This window comes from Stegodyphus dumicola, chromosome 9 (genome assembly GCF_044657685.1).
Source record: "Stegodyphus dumicola isolate Sdum_Otavi_A_Nest chromosome 9, ASM4465768v1".
NCBI lineage: Eukaryota > Metazoa > Arthropoda > Arachnida > Araneae > Eresidae > Stegodyphus > Stegodyphus dumicola.
Genome location: NC_140776.1, coordinates 94,694,183 through 94,713,552, shown reverse-complemented (window position 1 = coordinate 94,713,552; position 19,370 = coordinate 94,694,183). Strand labels below are relative to the sequence as shown.

Sequence of the window (19,370 nt, the reverse complement as noted above, 5' to 3'; positions counted from 1 at the left end):
GTGGTGCCATCTCATGAATAGAAGTTGAAGTATCTGTTGGAACGCCACAGTACTCCCCCCCAAGTACCGGTACGTTATAAGTACTTTGGGTTAAATTTAATCTTTCTTCCAGATCTGGTAGTTTTAGGTTGCTCTTTAACGGGATGTAAGCTTTCTTCCGGGAGTGATGTTGATGAGGAAGTTGTTGGATCTTGCATTAGAAATGCTGGTTTGAGACGATCGATTCCAATCACTGATTGTTTGCCATTGCAGATGATGGTGAAATGTTTCGGTGTTCGTTTGAAAACTTTGAATGGACCATCATATGAAGGTGTTAAAGTTGGCTTAATTGCATCATTGCGCACGAATACGTGCACAATGATGCAATCTTTAGATCTTTAGATCATAATTGCATAATATTTCATAAATTATGGTTTCATATTTTTAATTTTATAATTTCTACATGCCATCTTACCAGATTTGAACTGATGATCTATAATTCGGAATCGCTGAAGTCCCGACGAGTCCAGATTAAAGACTTTTCACTGTAATATGATTTAGATTGTTTTGCACCTGATATAAGAATTGGACCACTCAGTGGTACAGGATAAGCGTTGCTGGAGTAGTTTATTTCGTTCTCATTTAAGAAAAATCTTTTAATTCAAATATTTATCCTTTGGACTTTGCTTTAAACTTTATTTTTAGTTAAAATGTCTAGAAAATGAAAAGTTATCTTCAGCCGAAATGCATTTGATGCAATGGATATTTTTAAAAAATTGACAAGAATGTAAAATTTATGGAAGTGTAACAATCAAAAAATCTGAATTTTGTGTCAGCACTGAAAACAAATGTAGAAGTAAAGAAAGGAAATTAGGGGGGAATTTAAAGAGGAATCTACTTCAAGGAAGTTGGGTGTTTAAAGAGAAAACATTTCGATGTGCACACCAGCAAATACCAGCGACTGAGTTAGTACTAACGAAAAAGACAAAAACCATATCATTGCAGATTAAATTGAAGAGCGATTGGTTTTCAACTATATGGTTGTTTAAATTACGTCATAGAACATCATATCATATCATAAACTTAACATCCCATGATTTCTCAGTTGAATTATTTGAAGATTCAGGAATTTATCCAATGATGTCATAAGGTATTGCTCCCGCCTTCTTAGCGTGCCTTTGTGGTGTAGTGGTATGCACGCTTGGCACATATTCAAGAGGTCCATGGTTCGATTCCCGTGAGGGCATTGCCCATTTTTCAAGTCTTCTGCTTCTAAAAAATCCTAATGTCTTTAAAAGGTATATTGATATCATCTAAAGACGTTTTCCCTCTTGATGAAACCAGTCTTTCCTTTCATCTCATGCTTAGCCTTCTAAAGACTGATAAAGGCTCTGCCAAATACTGAGAAAATGGATTGAATTGGATTATTAAGTTACTGCAAAGCAGGGCTATCTACCTAAAAGGAAAGATGTGTTCGTGAAGAACGTTGTAAGGGAAACCAGCTGGCATGCACGTTACGCATGAGAAAAACCATGAAAACAGCCATGCAACCAGCCCATTTGCTGGGATTCGAACCCTAGAGAGAACTATCAGTGTTCAGCGACTTTACCGCTTGGTTGTTTGTGGGCCTTTATGAAATGGAAGGCGATAAATTTATTTTAAATGAATGTAAGAAATACCAAAATTTTTCGAAAAGTTGGATGCTTTTTACTATACTTGCAGAATGCCTGAAGATAAAGAGCAAGCCATTAAGAAGAAATGATAAATTTTTGCATAAAATTTAGTATTTTTTTAAAATTAAAAACTATTTTAATCTTATGATATTTGATTCTTGCAATTTCTAAAATAAAACACTTGACTAAAATATGAATAACATTTTCAGAAACTAAATGCAGTGTGATAAAATTATGTAAAGCAATTGACACAATGATAAAACTGTTTAAAGTGATGTATACAAGTCATCCTAAGTTAATGTCGGTTATATGTCTCTCTTATTTGTATATCTTTTCTGAATGGAACACTGAAAGGCATGTTAACTGTGCTTTACTGTATTTTCTCTTTAAATATATGCAGTTTTCAAATGCATCATAGTCTGCGTCACAAAGTATTCTTCTGAAAGAAGTGCAATTCAAATAAATGAAATCAAATTCTGGAAAATTTGTATTAATAAATATATTTAAAATGCTCAGTTCGAATGAATAAATAGAAAATTTTAAAACAATTATCTGAAGAGACAATGCAACACAAACAATTAAAATAGGCATAAAACAGTCTAAAAATTAAAAAAAATACCTAAAATAATAACTGTGACTAAAAAATATAGTATAAAGAAAACTATTTGAAAAAAAAAATAAATAAATGATGCACCTTTTATTTAAACTATGCAGTTCGAATGAGTAAATAGAAATTTTTAATGCAGTTATTTGAAATAAACCATGTAACTTAAACAATTAAAATGAAATTAAAAAAAAAAAAAAAAACTTAAAATAATGAGAATTATAATTAAAAATATAATATAAAGAACATTATTTGAAAGAAGGAAGGATTGTGACTTTCCCCCCCTCTCATGCATGATGTAAAAAGGATAATGAAAATAGGTTGCCATATATTAAGAAGTTTGCGAAGTGAACTATTCTTGGCGCAAACTGAAAAAAAGCGCCCACACAAATTGTTGAATTTCTCCGGAAATTTTCGCACCAAATTTTGCAAAATTTAATATTTAAACATAATTTGACTCGGAGAATTGAAATATGTAAAAAAAAATGGAATATTATTTCAGAAAAAGTCTGATTTTGTGTCAAAATACTTATGTTAGAATAATGCCATGTATAAATCTAATATATATCCTACGTCGCGCTTTTGTAACATGAACGCAATTTGAATTTCGTCAATCGTCCCAGTAGAACGGGAGATACAGAACTGTCCTCCCCTTTTTTTTTTGCACAGTGTACAATGATAAAAACTCTCTGACTGAAAAGACCATAGTGAATAAAAATGTAATCTCTTAATATCCAGTTTTGACAAATGTTTCATATAAAAGGCAGTCACATAAGTTTCTGCATTTTTTATTTATTTATTTATTTTTTTTTTTATTTTTTTTTTATTACCAGTTTGGAGCTTTGTAACCAGGAAAGCTTGTTGCTGAAAACTTTTGAGAGAAATAAAGCTTTCAAATGCAGCTCTGGGATGACAACAATATAGCTCTCAAAAATTAGCAAAACATAAACTGCTACTATGATGTATGAAAACAGCATAAATTATGTCTTACACTAAGTAACATTCACACAGCATACCAATGAGCATGTTACCATTCTACTGATAATACGTTTAAAAGTTACAGTTATGAAAAACAATATAAAAATCTCTAGTTAAATTTGCTTTTTATAGCTACCAAATTAATCAGATAAGTTCTTTACATTTTTATACACTAAAATGCCAACATCTACTCATACTATCATTAATTTTAACTCTCCAGCTAGATATGGGAAAAATTCAAAGTTTGTAATTTCAGAAAGTTTTTTTCAGAATCCAACAAATATTTCATTCTCAAAGAACTAATTTTTCATGTAGCTGAACATTTTAATTACTTCTATACTCTTCCATTTTTTAATATTCATCTAACCATATAAAGTTACAGACTATAAATAAACAATTTTCATAGTTATTATAGAGATATATTATAATTTACTTCGCGCGCGCACACACACACACACACACACACACACACACACAAAAAAAAAGAATAGTTTATATTTGGCCTTAAATTAATACTTCATGATTTGATACTCAGAGGCTGAATTTTTTTTTTTTTTTAATATTTAAAAGATGTAAGAAATAGAAACATGCAAGTAAAAATAATGAGCTGAAGAAAGATATGAATGATGAACATATCAGTTGAAGAAAACTGATTGCTTCAAATAATCTATTATACACATTTTTAATTAAAACTAATCTGTTTTATAAAATGCTTTGAGTAATATAATACACTCAAGGGATAAAATTCAGTCGAGAAAAATTTAAAAGTTGGGTACTACAGAATGAATTTGATGTCTGTAAAACTCAAAAATAACTTGTTTTAGACTTACTAATCCAGATCCAATGTCTAGGACGTAATTACAGTGAAGATTCTTGCAGATTTCATCAATTAAAATAGACATAATTTTTATTTCAAGTTGCTTCTTTCGTGGAGTGGTCTTATTTACAAAAGTTTTCACTTGAACTGTAGTTTCTTGCAAATTAGATTTAGGGAAACGAAAGCTTCCTAAATCACAGCACTTTCTGATAAATGTTTTCAGCATTTCAGGCCAATCCTCCTAATAAAGTTACAAAACATATGGAGTTCAGGACATTATGAAAAAAATTATTGAAATTAAATTTTAATGTTGTCTTTAAAAATGAACAAAATATTTACAAGATAATAATATTTAAAAGATTTCAAACAACAAATTACAGTATAAAGCGTTTTTCAATATATATTAAGAAATGCTTTATACTATAACTTATATATAATTATAGAAACTATTACAGTACAGAAAAAAATCATTTGGTACCTAATGTATTAACACAACCATCTTAGTATATTTTAAAACTCTTATTTCAGTATTGTATGGCAATGATTATAGCCTAGGAGCATAAAGGTAATTAGGTACTTAAAAGTTATCTAAATCTCAGAAATCGCCAAATTTTCAGAATCTGCAAACTCCGGAAACCACACACATGACCATTCTTCCAGAAGCCATGCCATCACTTTCACTGAAGTAATGCTGCCATTTTTGTATGCATTCTTTTTGTTATATTACAAGTTCCAAATGTTTTTATAAGCAAATTGTTCCATTTTTCGTCATAAACTTAAATATTAAAATAACAGCTTGTGGAATTTGCCAGCAATAGAAGAAACCATGGTCAAATTTCTGCAGGAATAATGGAATTTTGTTAAAAATTTTCTAAAGGGAACAATCAGAAAATGCGTTTCCTAGATAGACACTGTCACCGAGGGTTCTACAAAGCCGAGTTTCCACAACAATTTTTTTTTTAATTATTAATGTGAAAATACATCACTGTGTACTTCAGGAGAAGTATAGTTTAAAAAAATTACATGCAAATATGAAGGAGAATGTGCTTTTCTTTAATGTATCACGTAAACTTTATTTAATAATTCAAATTTGTATTTTAAATTAATAAATTATGTTTCCCTTTTCTATGTTGATACTGTTTAGCAACCTACTATAAACATTGACAGTTTGACGATCTTTTTTAAAAAAGAAAGAAATGAAAACCACCAACTTGCACCTCATATGTAACTTTTACCTTTTCATCTGTAAAAAATCAACAAACTCTGGTAAGGCGGTTGCATTAATATGCAAGGACCAATAACTTTTTAATAGCTTGAATAAGTATCACATTTTTCTTGCTCTTCCTCTTTTAATGTAACTCCATTTACTCACTATAAAAATCATTTTTATTCACATAAGGTACTATGACCATGTTACCCAACCGGTATAGTGGCTAGTGTCGCTGACTGACTGGCTGAAGGGCCTGAGTTCGAATCCCGGAGAAGGCATAAATGTTTATAATAGTATAGTGTCAGTGCGGCGGCACTCTAAATATGTGGCGAGCTGAAAGTCTTCTTGTGTGTTTTGGTGGAAGGGGAGAGGGGTGGTACCCTTTGACCCCCCCCCCCCCCCCGTGTGCTCTCTATAAAAATAAGAGGGGGACTGAGCTAAATCGACCTGTCATTTGATTGGTGCTCAAGACTGTTGCCAATCAATGGCAGGTGTAATCTAGCGCACCTTACTACAAGGAATTTCGTGGATTTGGCCTGACTACGTCAGACAAGTGAGCATAAACAACAACTATGATCATACAATACTAACTTTAATTCTGAAAAGTTTTTTTTTATTTATTCTACAATAAATATTCCTTTATATTTGATGGTTTTCTCCAACTGTTAACATGCAAAAACCTTCTAAAAAAGCAAAGAAAGTTTTTAATGCATAGCATCAGATTATCTAAAAACCATAATCAAAAACAGATATGAGCATATTAATTAGTCTTTTTCTAAAAGATTTCTAAATGATAAAGCCTATAAGATTTTATTGACAAATAAAAAATAGTCATTTATTTAAAATCTCTTTATTATATAACTTCCCTTATAAGCACTGTTAATCAGAAGATAAAGTGGAAAAAAAAATTCAACACATTACTTGTATACTATTTAAAATTTCTATGAGGAAAAACAAAATAAATACCTTGATAAAACCAAATGGTAGTTGATTCATATCTTTCCATGGAAGATCTATAAGCGACTCACACCACTAGAAAAATAAGTAAGCTTAATATTTTGAAACAAATAAAATCTAATCACCTTAGTTTTTTTTTTTTTTTAGCAGCAAATAAAATTAAAAAAAGACTTTTTTTACAATTTTATTTTTAACAATTTTATTTTTAAATAAGTTGGAAGACAATACAGCTGATCTTATGTACTTGAAAAGGATGATATCAGTTGAAATTAGCTAATGATTAAGTTAGGCTAACTGACTAAGGCAAAGCAACTCAAGGGCTATCTCCCTATAGAAAGGAATGCCTTTGTGGAGGGTTTTTTGAGTGGAACTAGCTCGTATCTATGATAACATGGGAAAAACATGAAAACTAGCCATGCAGCCAGCTCAATTGTCAAGATTTGATCCAAGGTTGAACTACCAGTGTTCAGTCACTTTACCGCTTGGCCACTGAGCAGCCAATTACCTAAACAATTCCTATAAATAAACCTGAACAAAAAATGAATAACTATTAAGTTTTTAAAAGAAAAGAGAGCTTTTTAATAAAATTTGGCTGCACTTTGAAAGGCTACAAAACGGTGTTGTATCAATGACGTATTAAATTTTTTTTAAACTATCTTCTATAGAAATTAAGCCACACATATTTTCCTCCTTATATACTTTTAAATACACAGAATCCTCTGCAATATTCTAAATATTGCTTTGCTTCTAATTCATTCACTACTTCATAAAAAAATGCTTTCTCTGTATTTCAAGAAACTACGACATATCTCTTCTTTGAAGTTTATTTAGTTAAGCTTTACTATGCCAGCAAGGAAGAAAAAAATTTCTTACATTATCTCCTATTTAAAAGGTTGATTTCTATTATTTAAAAGGAGATTGAGGGGACCCAGTCACCAAATCCTGGGAGGTGATAAATTATCACCCACTACTTTTAGGCTGCATGCTACTTGTACAAAGATATGCAATCTTTTTAAAGATGGGAAATATGAAGAATCAAATTTGAATTCTGGAATTCCAGATGTTAGTTGAATGTGCTTCTAATTATTCAATGAAGGCATATGGGAAAGAAGGAGAAAATTCTTAATTCTCACCTACTTAAATGGCAAATGTGGAGGGAGCAGACTCAGCTGCTAAACCCCAGGTGGAGATGAGTTATCATCACCACATTTTAATTCGGGTAGCACCTGTAGCGTATTTAGTACTTAAAAAAAAAGTACTAAATATAAGACAGGAAACATGAAAAATCAACAATGCTCTTGCAGAATTTGAAGCACTTGAAAATCTGAAATACTTCAGACCTCCTGATGTTAGTCAGACATGCTTCCAGTTGCACCATGAGAATAAACAGCAAGGAAGGAGAAATTCCTTACAATGTAATTAATAAATTATAATCTTTCACAATGTGTTAAGAATGCTACTAGAATCGCTTGAACTAATTTACCAGTCTTATTTAATCTTAAATACATTTAATAAAAGAAACAAATGAAATAGTATAAAAATATCTTCTTTGACACTTCCATTTATAAAATTAGTTTAATTGATGGAGAGTTATGCTAATATGAAATTCAATAATAAGTTATTAGGCAAAACTTCTGTTGCTGAACATAGTTCAGATTTTTTTAAAAAAAAAAAAAAATCTTCTTTTACAAAATAACATTATACCTCACAGTGACAGGATCTTTTGGACAGTCACTGTCAGTTTTTCATATCTTTTCTAAAAGAAAGTATTTGAAGTTAATAAGGGTAAAGTGCAGAATCACCTACTTATTTGTTTGGTGCGTTTTACGAATAAGAAGAATTGGATTTTTATCAATTTTCTTTGACTTAAGTGAAAACAGGTTGGTGTGTACATGGATAAAGTCAAGGGAGTGCACAATGCCATTTTTGAGCAATTCTGGGATGTTTTTTTAAGTGAAAATAGGTTGATGTGTACATGGATAACGAGTTTGGGCAATTCTTAAAAACATGGCAAGCAGTGGGTGATTCTGCACTTTCCCCATTAATAATAATGCAATAATAAGTATTTTAATACAAAATTACATAGTTTTTCTTTTTCTTCTAACAGGCTGAAGTTTTGTGTATTCTCAATCGATAAATGTATGCTCATTTATCTTGAATGTTTAATAAATGTACTGAATGACACTGAATTAAAATGGAGTAATAGAAAAGCTAAACGAAAATCAGCAGGAAAAAATTCTATTAAAAACTACAGATACAATTTCAAGAATAACTCTGGCAGTGATTAAAAGCTTCACTGTGTCATTGTGTTTCATTAGGTTTTTTTTTTTTGGACGCAGAAAAGATGAAAAATATGCAACCGCCTTCGCCGGAAATCGAACCACGGACCTCTGGAATACCGACCCAGTGTGCTACCATTACACCACGAAGGCACGCTAGGGAAGTGGGAGAAATACCGGTTGATCTTTACAATATGGTAACTGGTAGTTTGGCGACATTTTGGAGGCGATAAAGGTTAATACCTGGGACTTTGGTAATAATGTGAGCAGTACTCAGTTCCGATTACACATTATTTTGTGTGAGGGAAATGAGAGATCATGGGATATGTCATGTGATATTAATGGACGAATTACGGTTCTTTAATCGGAAAAGGGGGGAAATCGGGAAAAAATCTGGAAATTTTGTATTTGGCTTGTTGTGTTGTGTGAAACAGTGTTCGTGAATTTTTGGATCCCATGGCCGTAACTAAAGTGAATTCGAAATGGGTATTTATGTATGCATTAATTTAATGTATGTGCTCATTTATATTTTAAGTAGTGTTTTTGAATTTAATTATATTTTAATTAAATGATAGTTATTTTGTAAATTTTATGTTTGTAGGAATTTGGTATACGTTTTAGTTGAAGTAAACGTGCATGGAAATAATTTAAATATCTGACACTAAGTATTTGTAATGGTTGCGGTATGAATTCGTTGGTGACGTGTATAATGTAATAGATGATTTAGAGGTAAAAGTTTTTGGATATTTTATTTATTTTATATGTGGAAATGTTCATTACTTTTTCGCGATCAGGTAATTTCATATATGTTATTTTTACCGGGTTTAAAGATTGAGAAAATTGTCATGTATTTTCATGAAATTTTTCTAATTTATGAGAAAAAAGCAGTGTACATGGATATAGTGAAGAGTGTGCGCAATGCCATTTTTGTGCAATTCTGGAATGTTTTTTTAAGTAAAAATAAGTTGGCGTGTACATGGTTTATGTGTATGTGTTATTTTGAAAAACGCGTAAGGAGTATGGTATTGTGCACTTTTTCCCAATTTTGCAGTGAATATTTGTCATGATTAAGCAGTTTTGTTAGATAAAATTTCTAGCATAAGTGTAATTCGGCTAGTAGATTGTTGGAAGAAGTGTTCAGTAGATAAAAAGAAAAGAAACATGTCTTTACTTCGTGAAGACAAAATGGCGGCGGGAAAAAAAAATAGAGGGTTGCTGTAGCAGAGTTGGTCGCGAAATTTTCGCCAAAAAAACGCCAAGTTACCATAATGTAAAGATCAACCGAAATACCTTATAACTGATTTAGGTTAATAAATTACATAATTTTACGACAAAATCACAGCTAAAAACCTATTTTCTAAGGCATTTCTGTATTATTATCAGCAGAAAGTACATGATTGTGAATTATGAAATAAATATGAGTATTATTATAAGGATCTGAAAAGAATGCATATAGATATTGCACTAGCTTAAATGCAAGATATTCTTAGCCTTGAATTTGCTTCTAAAAACTCTATCCATCTCATATTTGTAAAAATACGAATCCATCTCATTTTGAGATGGATAGAGTTTTTGTATGGATAAAAAAGTATAGCCATACAATGAATTATATACCTCTTTAAATTTACAGAGAAAAGAAGAAGAGATCTAATCTTTTAATATTACTTCCAGATTCAGACTTTTATATCAGTGAACCAACAGCATTGCCTTTCCTTTCCCTCTTATAAAGTACGTTAAGAAAATGCAAACTGTTTTATATGTGAAGCCATCTTTTCAGGTCAGTAAGTCACAGATGCATATATAATTCTTTTTGGTATTATTACAAACACACATAAATACACATTCTAAGGCAGAACTTAACCGACTAGAAAAGAAACAACAAAACAATGTCATTATTAAATTTAAAGTCGGACAAAAATACGTAGCTTCGGAAGCTACAAACACATTATATATTATATACATAAATTACTTCACTGGGAATCTTTTCTAAAACATCATGCAGAAAAATGTCCGTATTTCGCACATTATATATCCATGAATATTCAGCTAAAAGTTCAGTTATTTCACTGAGGTATTTCAGGATTGTTTCGTGATCCATGTTCCACATAGACGATGATACCATTTCAGATTTGATGTTCATTATTTTGGCAAAAATGTTGAAAATATACTATCCGTCATAATATGTGTACAGCAGATAATTAGTAAACATTCTATCATAAATGTATAGGTTAAAAATATACAATGAATGTATAATATCTATCAAAACATGGATAACTGAGCAAGTCTCTAAACTACTTTTGTAAACAAAAACGTAAACAAAGCAACATCATCAACGTGACTGTGGTTGCCATATGAGGGAAGCCAAGTAGAGAGCACAGAAAAAAGAAATGGGAAGAGTCAACACCTTCTTAAACACAAGCCTCCCTACTGAAGGCTCGTAGCTTAGTGACGTCACAAACTGTTGGCCTTCTCGATGTGGTGCGAAAAATCGCCCCTAAACGAAGGCCATCTAGATGGCATTAGCAAGTTAGGGGAATTTCGTCCTTGGTCGGGAGAAGGCGCGTGAACCAAATCTCCTTAATTTGATATTGGTATTTTTTTTTCGATTTCAATCATTCCTTTCGTTATGCCGAGAAAATTATTGTGACGGTTCTAAAGTATCAATATATAGATTTCCTGAGCAACATAGATGTATTACATAGATGGTTAAAATCGATACCGCGAGAAAATTTTGCTATTTCGAAGTATTCTTGGGTAAGTTAAGCCTAACTTGAAATTGAAATTTATTAAGGTATTTGCTTCTACATTTAAAAGAATGGATACCTTAATATTAAGGAATTTCATTTTTATAGAATACATTGTGTATAATATTGTGTAATTACGTATCGAATTGTATGGTTAATAATTATGTATCGAATTGTATGCTAAATATTCACTTACTTTTTTTAAATGTCCAATTTTTTGCTTTTTGATTAGTTTTATAACTTGGAAGTTTTAACTTCATACGTATATGTCAGCAAATGAAATTATTTAGCTTAATATTTAATATATTTTGGTATTAAAAGTTTTTCTATAGAAACTGTGAAGGCAATAAATATGCTTATGGTTTTTTAAATTGTAATATTAAGTGCACAGTTTTGCGTAAAACAAGAAATAATTTAAATTCCTAATACATGAAAATTCAAATATTATTAAAACTTATGTCACTAAGAATCCTTTTCTCCCCCCCCACCTCCCGAGTGGGAGACAAACACACATATGCTTGCTATTACCTGTTTTGTTAAAATATAAATTGCATTACTAGAAATCCTACTTTTATTACTTTAAATAATCCTACTTTCATCATGCCTAAAAAATGTTAAGATACCTGATGATTTAACAGTTGTGATTAAAGAAAATAGTATATTTTTTCTCCAGATAAGCACAGAATTTGCTCCTTTTATTTCTGCATCAGTCGTTATCCATGATTATCTGCAAGTGGAAGCATATTTTAGAGATATTCCATTAACAAAAATTAGTAACCGTGAATTCCCTTTAAAAATTAATGATGTGCATAATCTCTGTTCATAGCTGAAAGAAGTTGCAAAAATTAAAGGTGATAATAATGAAAACAGCTTTAAAATTTTATTATTCGTAAATCAAGGCCTTCGTGAATTAGAAAAAAATGTCCCTGAACATAAAAAGAAAGTAGTTCAGTTTATATTTGAGCAGCTGACATTACTCGTTTCGCATAAAAATAATAATAGGTATAGTTCTGATCTGTTAATATTATCAAGTTTGATGTTTTCAATTTCTCCACATTGCTATAAATTTTTAAGAAACAGTGCATATGTTACTTTGCCACATCCTTCTACATTGAAAAGATTGTATTCTGAATATAATGTTGATCTAAAGTGCAGCAAACTCCTGAAAATTTCCTGAATTATGCTAAGGAAAAAAAATCCGCTTTTTAGACGAAAACGATAATATGTCACTTTAATTGTTGACGAAATTCACATTAAACCATTCTTAGATTTCAAAGGTGAAAATATAATAGGAATGTAGCAAAATATAATTGTGAAAACGCTGCTAATTTTGCTTGTGTTTTTATGCTGCAGAGTATTAGGTCTTCATATAAAGATGTTATAAGTATCGTCCCAGTCAAATCATTATCAGCACAATTTTTGCATGGACATATTGTGAAAATAATAAAAGGTTTAGAAAATTTAGGTTTTTCGTGTAATATGTGTGCTTACAAATCTACCCTGCTAAAATTAAAAAACTTCTAATATCCTTAAAAATATTTCCACACATCCTTCTTATATATTTTTTATGCAGTTAAGTGACTTGAATATTATTAGTGTGGAGAGAGATTTCAAATGGGGATCTCTTGACCATCGATGAGTATAGATTGTGATTTTTGTAACTAAGATCCCCGACTTTTTTTTTTCAGGTCTCAAACTTAGAATTATGAGCAAATAAAAATACAGTGTGACGGAATTTGTTATACTTGTACTATAATTAATTACAACGGTTAAATTAATAAATTAATTTTATATTTAACTAATATTTAAGAAAAATAAACTGTATAATTTATTTTTGCTGAAATGCTCTCACACTGTGTATGGATTTATGATTTTGTCAATTACTGTTTTTCTGAAATATACATGAATTTTTTTGGAACGATAATATTTAATGTTACTTTAGTTAAAATATTATGTACATCTCTGCGATGATATATGTCTTTTCTAGTCAGGTCTCAAGATAAGGGCATACACATTACCATGTAGGAATTCATTCATTTATTTTTTTTTATTAAACTTGGCTAAAGTTTGCTTCTTAAAGATACTAATTTTTGCAGATGATTTCCTTAACTAGACTCATGGACAGAATCGTATTTTAGGATATTTCTACTTCTTTTCATTTTCTTTCCATAAGCCCTTTTTCCCCTCTATTATTTTCGAGCCATTTATTTTAAATTTTATTTTGTCCCATCTTTTCTTTCTGGCCTTTTGAACTCGTAAAAAATGTACGAAGTTCCTTTTTACTCTCCTCAAATACGAAATTGCCCCCCTTTCTATATACCTTTCCTTCGCACCTATGCTTGATTTTTCGCCCATCGGTGCAGAAAGACTTAGCGGGTGCAAAACAAGACATCTGTCTACTTTGTCTGTCGGATTTTCAAGGAAGGGTTCAATTATGAGGCTCATAGACTTCATGGCTTCATGCCTTTATCTCCACATCATTAAGGATTAAATTATTATCATCAAAAAGAGGGATGGGCAAAAAGGTAAAATTTAGTGTCGAATTAATTGTCAAAATAACAAAAGGTAAACTGCCTTCCAGAGTGAAAAAAGGCAAAAACACTGAAGGACTTAATTAATTTAGTAATTTTGAGATCGTATAAAGGGCCAGAATCAATTTTGAAGTGTCACATCATAAATTTTGAAAAGATTCGATATTTCCTTGATCAATGATCTTGTGGTGTTAACAACATGAGAAAGGAACCACTCGCGAAAGGTCATTCATGTCGCAAGTGATTCGGGTCTGGGGAGGGAAGGGAGCGGGGAGCTCGTTAGGCGAGTTAAAGACACAGGGCCAGAACTGCCTCTGAGGAGAAACATGAGATAAATGAATTAATAGCTTTAGCTTTAAGTGTTATGATATGATAGTAATAAATTAAAGAAATTCTCTTAAAGAGACTGAGTTTAAATAAAATATCTGGGCACAAGAACCCTTTTTTTAGCAGGGAACAAAGAGGTGCTTACAGCCGCTTATGGTTGAAAGAAATAATAATTGCCCTATTATGAGACAAAGAGAGTGACCGAGTGAAGCTGAAAGAATAGTGACTTCGTTCAGGTGGGAGGGTTCAGTGAACGAGTTGAGTGATAGCTTCGAGGCGCCTCGTCTCCATAGCAACGCCTCTTAGGAAATAGCAACGCATTCAGGGCTTAATTTCTAAGATTAGAAGTACCGGAACCCTATGGAAGACTGTCAGCAAAGAGGAACAAGAGTAAATAAATAAAATGACTATTAAACGCATTAATAATTTTAAAATTAAATAGTTAATTATTATAAAATTAATGAATAGGCAATTAATTAATGTTATTAAATTGTTATTTAATCAATAATTATTATAGAATTAATTATAATTTAATTGATAATTATTAGATAATTAATTATCATTTATTGAAATAACTAAAGATTGAAGTAATTAAATAAAACGTAAAGAGCTAAATTGAAATTTAATAAGCTATTTTTAATATAATTTTATTGTTAAAATAAAATTTTCGAGATAAAATTTCGCTCCGGTGCGTTCCGGCTACAATTATGATTTATTACAAAAACTAAGAAACACCGGAACCGAGATTTGGTGGGCTCCGGCCCAATTTAAGATGTAATCGTAGAGTGGGGTGGTGGAAGTTCTTTTATCATCACAAAAATTAAATAGACTTAAAATATAACTGACGAAAATTCCAGAGCGAAACAGAATGAGGGTATTAGCGAGTGGAAACAAAAAATGAGGGCAATATTAGTGAGAGAGAACGTTTTCTTTGACCGCGGCTCTCTGCTGATATAATTATAGCCATCAAGCAGATAATGTGTCAGTGGTAAAATGAGTCCTGAATCTGACTCCTCAGGATGAATGGATTACGCTTTCCCCCCATTAGTGGATACTGTGGGAAGACGACGTATAGAACGTGCTTGAGCAGTTTATCTCAGTATTTCACTCTTATTGTACTCGCTGTCTCTTAACGCAAGTTTAAGAACACAAAAATAACTAACTTTAAGCATTGATAACAATGCACTAGATACGATGGCATGGTAAGAAATTTACGCGTTCCTAAATAAACTTCCCCAAATTTATTGCCCTTCTTAAATGTGAGTGAGGGGACTTTACTTGAACGTCTCATGTTCTCATGAGTTCGTATTTCTAGGGAAATAGAGAATTGCAAAGTCTGCTTATTGTTAAACTAAAACGTTAGGAATTCTAATTTTTTCCTTTTAAATTGTGGTTCAGATTTATAAAAAGAAGTTCCAGAGCTCCTCTTATTTAGGGATCCGGTGCGCTCCGGTTAAAATTGAGAAGTACCGGAGGCATATTTCACAAGTGCACATCCGGGCAGCCACTGAGGGAGGGGTTTCGAAAATGGACCATTGAGCTGCTATTGCTCTTGTGACGCTTAATCTTCATGCATGTGAGCGTGCGTTGTTTACATTTTAATTTACATTTGCTTGCCAGTTTTAAATATATGGCGTAATAGTAGAAATCTTGTAGTGCTTTCATTTTCTGAGTTTAATTAATCACTGACATTTCACTTTCAAGCTTTTTATCACGCATTAATATTTGGATTGATGTTCACGGCATATTATGTGGATTAAGAGAATTCAAGTGTATATATTTTTAATTGAGATGAGAATGACTGAAAGTGTTACAAAGAATCTAGTGTTTTATTTCAGTGCTTGCATTCTTTTGATTTTTAAAGAGTGAGATTCAGAATACATATGATCTGATTATATTCATTGTTAAAATTAAAGTTATATGTGAATAAATTGAATATACTCGTTGTAAATAAGATGAATTCACTCTGCTTGATGAGTATTTCTTATGTAGACAGTACATGTGTAGCAATTATTAAATGTGAAATTTAACACACTAAATGTTTACGAATGCAAATTAGTAAATTTCACTTCGATTAAAATTCTGCATTGGTTATTATTATAGACATTTTTTCCATATAGACTGCAATAAAAAGTTCTGACTTCTATTTACTCTATTTACATATGTAATTGGTGTAAATATTTTTCTGATAGGCATAGTTTTATGTAAAGATTGCATTTGCGCTCAGATGTTTATCATATATTTCTTTCTTTATCTTATTTACCACTTATTAAGTAATATTTCACATCGATATTTTTGCGAAGTATCCAACATGTGTTTGTATTCTTCATAATTGACTATATTTGATCTAGCTTCGCAATGAAAAGTTTCGGAAGCAATCGACGATGCTTTAATCCTTTTTTACAGAAAATTGCGTGCCAGAATATTTTCAACCATCTTGCTTAAATCTTAAAGCACGGGAAAGGTCAGGTGACATGACAGAAATATTACTGGATGCTCACTGGTCCATCCTAGAAGCCACTCCCTCGGTGGCTACACAGATGTGCATTTGTGAAATATGCGTACCGGAGCCGGGCTCCGGTGGGCTCCGGCGCAATTTAAGCACTGAGCGCATTATATGCACTTCCCAGAGTGGCTCTGAGTCTTTATCTAGATGACACAACAGGCAATGAATATAGACCGGGATTACCGTCGAAGGAATCTTTTTGAAAATGTTAACCAAAAGTCGCTGTATGAAGTTATTTAAGGGAAGAATTTTGGATGTATTATGAATACCTTCGTTCGTAACAAACCAAGGAGGTTTGTAGATTTGTCGAAGCATAATAATTTGGAAAATTTGGATATGTTTCTTCTTAGTAATTGCTGCTGCTGCGCCCCATACGGGACTTGCGTTGAGTCAGAGTAGGCCTTAACATTGATTTATAGAACAAGATCTTGTTCTTCGTGGGCAGGTCACTTTTTATAGCAAAAAAAGGCAGTAATTGTGATTTGACAACCTTTGCATTGGAAATTTGTTTTTGAATGTGATGTTGCCAAGTTAATTTTGAATCAAGTATCACTTCTAGATACTTATAAGTAGGAACCCAGGGAATTGGTTCTCCGAAGAATTGCAAGTTAATGCATTAAAAACGATTCACTAGTAGAGTGAGTAAAAATATAACAAATTTTTAACAAAAGTAATAGAAAGGAAAATAAATATATATACATATGTGATGTATCAGTTTTAGTTGTAGCTTAAAAAATCAGACGATAAATTTAAAAAACAGGATCCATTTATTATTATTCAGGAGAAATAGCAGTTACAAAAATCAGATATCCGGAGTAAATAAAAAGAATTACTAATAACTTTTTGTATGAAGTTTACTGCATCGTGACATTTAAGAAAAAGCCCTGATATTCCTTTTGCGAGTCCTTTTATAGCTTCTGGAAAGGCGGAGCTTCCAAGAAATGACGTCAGCCTCGTCAGCCAATCCAGTTCGCTTTAAATATTTCCAGAACATTCTATAACTGTACGTGTAGAAAAGGCGGGAAAAACAACTTGACTACGGGGCTGTGGATTTAATTCCACGTACTTTCAAATAAGAGAACGTCGCCATTAAAAATGAAAAGAACATACACTTTGAATTTTAAGTGTATTCTTGACTATGGAAATTTATTATTATATATATATATATATATAACTATAGTTTAAATCACGAAACACATCATCTTGCACATAAATGCGCGCGCGCACACACACACATATATGTTATATAAAATGAAAGGAAAAATTACATAACAACTGCACATTAAGTGAATGAAAGGATTTTCTGTTTATATAAATGAATCTTGGCATTCTTCCGTGTCATCAGGTGCAATTATAGATACGTGGGTACTGTCTACAGCGCCGATGACACCAGGAAATCCAAACTTTCAAATGAATTCTAATTTGATTTTGTTTTGTTGAAAACTATTTACTGTAAATTTTATCCATTTGGTGAAAGTACCAGAACAAACACCAGCTGTAACTTCGGAAATACACCAAATGACATATTTCTGGCTCAGCCTTATATATCTGTCGGTATTAACATACCTCAGGTAACTTTCAGAAGCATAAAAATTTAAGGCACACAAAACTTGTTTTAAATAAATAAATAACTATATATGTTAGCTGCATGCGCGTCTTCATGATTTTCTCCATCTGTAATGTGTTCGAGATAGTTTCCCTTAGAAAGTTCTCCACGAAGGCAACCCTCACCTTAGGTAGTTACCCCTCGAGACTTTGCCGTAATCACATAAAACCAAAAACAAACACTTTTTAAATCTGAATAAAAAATACACAGAACTGACGTAATATCTAAAAGCAGACCACATAAAAAAATCTGATGATATCTAATTATAAATCATGTATTAAAATATTTACAAGAATTTAAGTTAACTTAAAATTATACAGGAATTTAATTTGAATTATACAGGAGGGCTATTCTTTCGCCCACCCAAATTTTCACCCCAAAATTTCTCCAAGCATGGCGATAAAGGATAGGATGTGGCAACCCATACCGGTGGTAACCCATGTGGTAACCCATACCATTCCGCAGACGTAAATTGCTAGTATTTTCTGCTTCTCGAGATTTCTGGAAAGCAATAAGAGGATGGAATTACAGTTACAACTAACATAGTGGTCAATTACATTTATTCAGTTTTAATACAAATTACCGAGATATCCATTTACTCATTGTTAAATGCACGTGCTCATGTATTCTTACTTTTCTGGCATAGCTTTCTCTTAAAATTTGTCTTACGCTGCATTGCACGGGAAATACAATAATTTTAATTATAATTCTACTAAAATTAACTAAATACAAAATTCGTAACGCTGTTTTCGACGATTATTTAACGCTGAGACATCGTGGAAATAAGATCTTTGGCTACTTTACAGGTGAGAATTTTGCATTCATTTATAGCTTGCTCTAAACCTGCTGTTGGCACAGCTTCAGTATAGACCTACGGAAATTTAAAAAAAAAAAAAAAAAATATCGCCAAGAGCAGCGATAAATGATATGATCTGGTAACCCACCAACACAATGTAAACAAGAGGATGGAATTACGGTTACAGCTAATATAGTAGTCAGTTACATTTATTCAATTTCAATACAAATTAGAGAGATATCAGTTTACTCAAAGTTTAATGCACGTGCCCTGTATTCTTACTTTTCCGGTATAGATTTCTCTTAAAATTTGCCTCACGCTGTGTTGCAGGGGGAAATACAACATTTTAAATTAGAATTCTAC

The 19,370-nt window shown here is 31.7% G+C and overlaps 1 protein-coding gene across 4 annotated transcripts in view; it reads right to left on the bottom strand.

Moving 5' to 3' along the window:
* LOC118197926 (methyltransferase-like protein 25B) overlaps positions 1 to 10,828 on the bottom strand; it is a 32,067-nt gene extending 21,239 nt beyond the window's left edge. The window contains exons 1-3 of one of the 4 annotated variants that reach the window (XM_035369494.2): positions 10,467 to 10,828; positions 6,228 to 6,293; positions 4,065 to 4,292 (exon numbers count right to left, since the gene is read on the bottom strand). In XM_035369494.2, coding sequence (XP_035225385.1) covers positions 4,065 to 4,292; positions 6,228 to 6,293; positions 10,467 to 10,637 — 465 coding nt within the window. In that variant the 5' untranslated portion in view covers positions 10,638 to 10,828. The remainder of the gene's footprint in view (positions 1 to 4,064; positions 4,293 to 6,227; positions 6,294 to 10,466) is intronic. The other 3 variants (XM_035369492.2, XM_035369495.2, XM_035369493.2) reach the window with 3 other exon arrangements.
* Positions 10,829 to 19,370: the final 8,542 nt, after the last annotated feature.